A 5228-nucleotide genomic window follows, 5' to 3' on the forward strand; every position below is an offset into this window, starting at 1 on the left:
CCGTGAGGAAGAGAGGAGCATTGCTTCTGCTCAGATGCAAAAAGACTTCCTGCCCTGACTGAGACCTATACCTGGCCTCTTGCCCGGATCTTCAGTGTCCCCAGGCTGTCTGCTAGCCCCCATGAGCCCCAGAACCTACATTTCACTCCTACCTTAACCTATTTCCCAGGGGAGCTACTTATCAATCCAAGGTGTCACAGATCCTACTACTATAGGTTATGTCAAAAACTTCCCTGGGAACACATTTGCATTTAACCATGTTTTCATTCTTTCACTGGGTATAGTGGCTCACACTTGTAATTCTAGCACTCTTGGAAACTGAGGCTGGAGAATTGCTTGAGCTCAGGAGTTTGAGACCAACCTGAGCAAGTGTCAAACCCCACCTGTAAAAAAAAAAAAAAATTAGCCAGGCATCGTGGTGGGTACCTCTAGTCCCAGCTACTTGGGAGGAGGAGGGTCAATCGAACCCAAGAATTTGAGATTTCTGTGAGCCAGGCTGATACCACTGCATTCTAGCCTGGCTACAGAGTGAGATTGTCCCTCCGTCTCCCCCACACAAAGAATACTTTCACCGAAAAGAATGGTTCTGGCTTGGAGATTTAGATGAAAGCAAGGCAACATTTAGATACAGAGGGGGCTGATTCTCACCCCTTGTAGATATCCTATGTGCTAGGATGATCCTCTTGAATGGAGAGATGATAGGCCCAAAATGTTCAGGAGCAGCCTATCCTCCACAGGGACACACTCACCCTCCACAGGGCCTTTTAGTGCATGAAGTTGTCTGTGGCTAAAGGGCCAGACCAAGGGGCCTCCTGTCCTAGGCATCCCTGGACTTTTGGATGAATCTGCATAAGGTCTCCAAGGAGAACTTAGTTTCTCTCATTCTAATGTATGAGGAAGCCCTTTTTTGTCTAGATTAAAATAGTGCCTGGTACATAGTAGGTGCTCAAGAAATATTTATTGAATCAATGAGCAAACACAGGCTTTGAAGAGTGAGAGTTGATCGGGAAAGTTTACTGGTTTCCCACAGGTATGAGTCCTGGACACTTTGATGGTTCTTATTGGCATTGTAGGGCTTATATGTGATCAGAGTGAAAGCATAGCTCCATGGGGCATAGAGGTGTAACCAAATAGTCTGCCTACTCAAGAAGACCTACTTCCTTATCCTGTCCTCAATATCCTCAATAGGTTAAAAAGAGGATTGATTTTGTTGGAAATCCCATTGGTTAAGAGTAACAGGAGCCACTAATGAGGAAGCTGAAAACACAATTTCTGAGTGTATATAGAGATACAAGAAGAAGCCAGTTTTAGAGATTTAATCATTGCTGGAATAGGAAAGAGGTCTACATTTTGCCATCAGACCCAGTTTATTAATAGGAAGAGCTTTCTGTATTAGCAAGTTTGCTGACCTGCCCCCGCTAATGGTGAGGAAGTCAGGAATTGATTAGATTATAGATGCTACCTTGACAAATGACCAAGAATAGCAAAGAGTAGTGAGAATCCCATGAGTCTGAGTATCTGGCAAGCATTTCACCTGTCAGCCCTCCCTACTTTGCTTCCCCTGGGTCCCTCTTAGTTTCAGGTACCTGGTGAGAAGGACAGCCACATCGTGATGGACAGGGTTGAGGTCACTCTTGGGATTGATGCTCTTCTGCCACTTGCAGAAGCTAGACAGTGTCTTCTCTGCATGGTGAACTATTTTCAGTCCTTGCTGGAGAAAGAAGAGAGATTGGTACAGATGAGCTCACTGTGGACAGGGACTGCACACTGGGCATTAGTCTCCAGAGGCATACAAGTGAGATGAGCTCAGAATGGGTACATCAGACATTTGATAGGCATTTGGTAGAGACCAACTTGCTCCTTGTGTCTAACCCTTTGTTCTAAATACTTTCACTCTTATGACTTCCACTAAAAGAACCTGAAGGGAAAACTCTAGAACAGAAATTGCCACTGGAATAAGCAGCCCTTGAAGAAAAATTAAAATTTTAATACATTAGCAAAGACCAACAGCTGTTTGAAGTTCTATTTCTAGTGGTTCTCTGTATCTTAAACCAATACAATTCCCAAGAGGCATTTTTATTTCTAATGAAAAATAGATTTTTAGTAAAAATCTGCTTCTTCTCATGAGGTTTCCTACTAGGCTGGGGTTGTGCCAGCTGTTTTCTTACCCAGGGTTTTCATCTTGGTTTGACACTTGTGGGTGAGAGACAGAGGATAAAATAATCCCTCTAGGTATCTGACCAGTTGGGAGAACTGGTCATCTAACAACAACTAAGATGCTGTAGCAGGTGCCCATCCTATAGTTGCAAGGGCTTCTGAGGCCCAACTCAGCCCTGAGTCATTCCTGTGGCCCATAACTACTAGAGATAGGAAAGGAGGAGTTATTCCAATTTATCTGGATAAGGACTTATTAAGTGGGGGAGAACAAAAAAGGGATAATTACTTTCAGAGGGACTCTAGTTTACTATGAATATCCAAAGGAGAAATCCCTTTCCCTTTGTCTCATTTCTTGGCGCCTCCACATGTAGCCACTCTTGGTATAGGGTGGATTCCACCAAGAGGGTGACAGCCGCCTCTGACCCACTCTAAAGTGGGTTTTACTCATAACTTCAGGACAGTCTCTGCCTCAAATTATAAGCTTGCTTTTCTACTGGTCTATAGTTTGATGAGGCCCACACCCAACTCAGATAAGGCCTGAGGGGCTTCACTTGCCAGTTAAAGGCATTTCCAGGTTTTCCCATCCATACCAATTAACTACCATAGACCACTTTCTTCTCATGAAGACACAGCAAGGTGGCTCCTCATTCATGAAAATTCACTGAGCTGCTCAGCACAAAGAATTTAAATAGAAGAAATATATTTAATTATTTGATAATCTTCATTGTTACATCATCCTAAATGATGTGTGGCTGGGGAAGAGAAGGAAACCAGGGAGGTGAACTAAGTGTAGAGTGGCTAAACTCCAATGTAACCAGCCAAGTTGTACTTATACTAGTGACCCTCCCTGGACAATGGCAAACATCCCCACCCACCATAATGGACTGGCCAGGTGGCATGAATTAGGAATGAAGAGATCAGTAAAGAAGGGAAGAAAATAGAGGGAGTGTGGAAGGGACAAGGAGAAAGGAGAAAAAGAAGGAAGGAAACATTTCTTGATCATTTACCAAGTGTCAGATGCTTTCATATATGTGATTTCATTTAATACCTCTATTCAGCATTATTTATAAAAAATGTATTATTACTTTTATAATCAGAGGAAATTAAACCTCAGAGTAGTAAAGAACTAGCTCAAGTTCACTCAACTCAGATATTGAATCAAAGTCTATGACAACAAAGATTCCTAGATGAAACCTGTAGTTGCAATTCATCCCCAGCCTTGCTAGAATGGTACCTTGGTTCCAGCTACAGAAAGGAAGGCGGATTATCAAATAAAACATCAACTATGATCAGATATCTTTTAGGTCTCTTGTTAGACCTATATTTCTTTGTTTTGCATTATGACAAGAGTTCCCTTAGAGAATAGTCATTAACTTAACATTACCATTTGCAACTACCAAAAGCATTATTGTTTACAATTGTTCCCCCAAAATGAAATAACTTAGGCATAAGTTAACAAAACATGTACAAAATCTGTATCCTGAAAAGTATAGAATACTAACGAAAGAAATCAAAGACCTAAATAAATGGAGAGACATACTATGTTCATGGATTTGAAGTGTCAACATAGTAGTGATATCCATTTATTATCTCAAGCTTTTCATATTTATATTATCTATAGCTTTATTGAAATTCCTATCAAAACTTCAGCAAGGTGTTTTAGAGACATACTCAACTTCATTCTAAAATTTATATGCAAAAGTTCACCTCAGCTTAGTAAGAAAGTGTGATACAGGTGCAAAGATAAACACATAGGTCAATGGAACAGACAGAGAATTCCCAAAATTGACCCACCCAAACATGCCCATATGATTTTTGACAAAGGCAAAAAAGGAATTCACTGAAAGAAAGACAGCCTTTTTGATAAATTGTGCTGGTAGCAAGAAAAAAATAGCCTAATTGAAAAATATATAAAAGATTTGAATAGACATTGCTCAAAAGAAAACTTACGAATGGCCAACAGGTCTATAAAAAATGTTCAACATCACTAAAACTAATGTAAATTAAAACCATTATAAGTTACCACCTCATAATTGTTAGAATGGTTGTTATAGAAAAAGTAAAAGGTAACAAATATTGGAGAAAATGTGGAGAAAAAAGGAACCACTACACTGAGGGCACATAAATGAGTATAGACATTATGGAAAACAGCATGGAGACTCCTCAAAAAGTTAAAAATAGTACTACCTTATGACCCAGCAACCACACTACTGGCATATATCCAAAGGATATAAAATCAATACATCAAACAGATATCTGCACTCCCATGTTCACTGCAGCATTAATTATAATAGCTAAAGATAGCTATTTAACATTATTCATAATAGCTAAAGATAAAGAATCAACCTACATGACTGTTAACAGATGAATGGATAAAGAAAATGTGGCATGAATACATTATAGAATGCCATTCAGCCTTAAAAATGAGGGAAATACTTCATTTGTAATAATGTGGATAAACTTGAAGGACATAATGTTAAAGGATATTATGTCAAGTGAACTAAGGCAGGCACAGAAAGATAAATACCACATGATCTCATTTATATGTGAATCTAAAAAAAGTAAAACTCAGAAGCAGAAAAGAGGGCCTGGCAGGTAGGGTTAGAGAGATATTGGTCAAGGGATTTAAAATTTCAGTTTAGACAGGGTATGTTCAGGAGACCTATTTTACAATATGGTGACTGTACAGTATTGTGTACTTGAAAATCACCAAGAGAGTAAATTTTAAATGCTCCTGTTGGATTTCAGGCAGCTGTCTGTGCCCTTGGTTCTTGGTGTCCTCCTGGCAAAAGAATAACCAGACACACCAAAGTTAGGCAAGAAAAAAACAAAGTTCATTGAGAAAGAGAAAAATAGGTTACAGAGCAAAAGCAAGAGCAAGATACAGGTTCACAAAGCAAGATACATTTGCCAGAGATGATAAATGTTGGGACAAGAAAGGCCTTGATTCTGACCAGGGGTTTTGTTTTACACCATTGGGACTAGACCCACCTCATGGTCCAGAGGCCACTTTGGAACCATTGAGTCTTACTGCACATATGGGCCTTCCATAACCTCTCTGAAAGCCGATT

The 5228-nt window shown here is 39.9% G+C and overlaps 1 protein-coding gene across 1 annotated transcript in view; it reads right to left on the reverse strand.

Moving 5' to 3' along the window:
- ADAMTS12 (ADAM metallopeptidase with thrombospondin type 1 motif 12) overlaps positions 1 to 5228 on the reverse strand; it is a 315003-nt gene that overhangs the window by 111476 nt on the left and 198299 nt on the right. Inside the window, exon 6 of the mRNA XM_003792927.3 lies at positions 1587 to 1711. Within this exon, the coding sequence (XP_003792975.1) occupies positions 1587 to 1711 (125 nt within the window). The remainder of the gene's footprint in view (positions 1 to 1586; positions 1712 to 5228) is intronic.

The sequence above is a fragment of the Otolemur garnettii genome, unplaced genomic scaffold (genome assembly GCF_000181295.1).
Source record: "Otolemur garnettii isolate 467f Iridium unplaced genomic scaffold, OtoGar3 scaffold00063, whole genome shotgun sequence".
Classification (NCBI taxonomy): domain Eukaryota; kingdom Metazoa; phylum Chordata; class Mammalia; order Primates; family Galagidae; genus Otolemur; species Otolemur garnettii.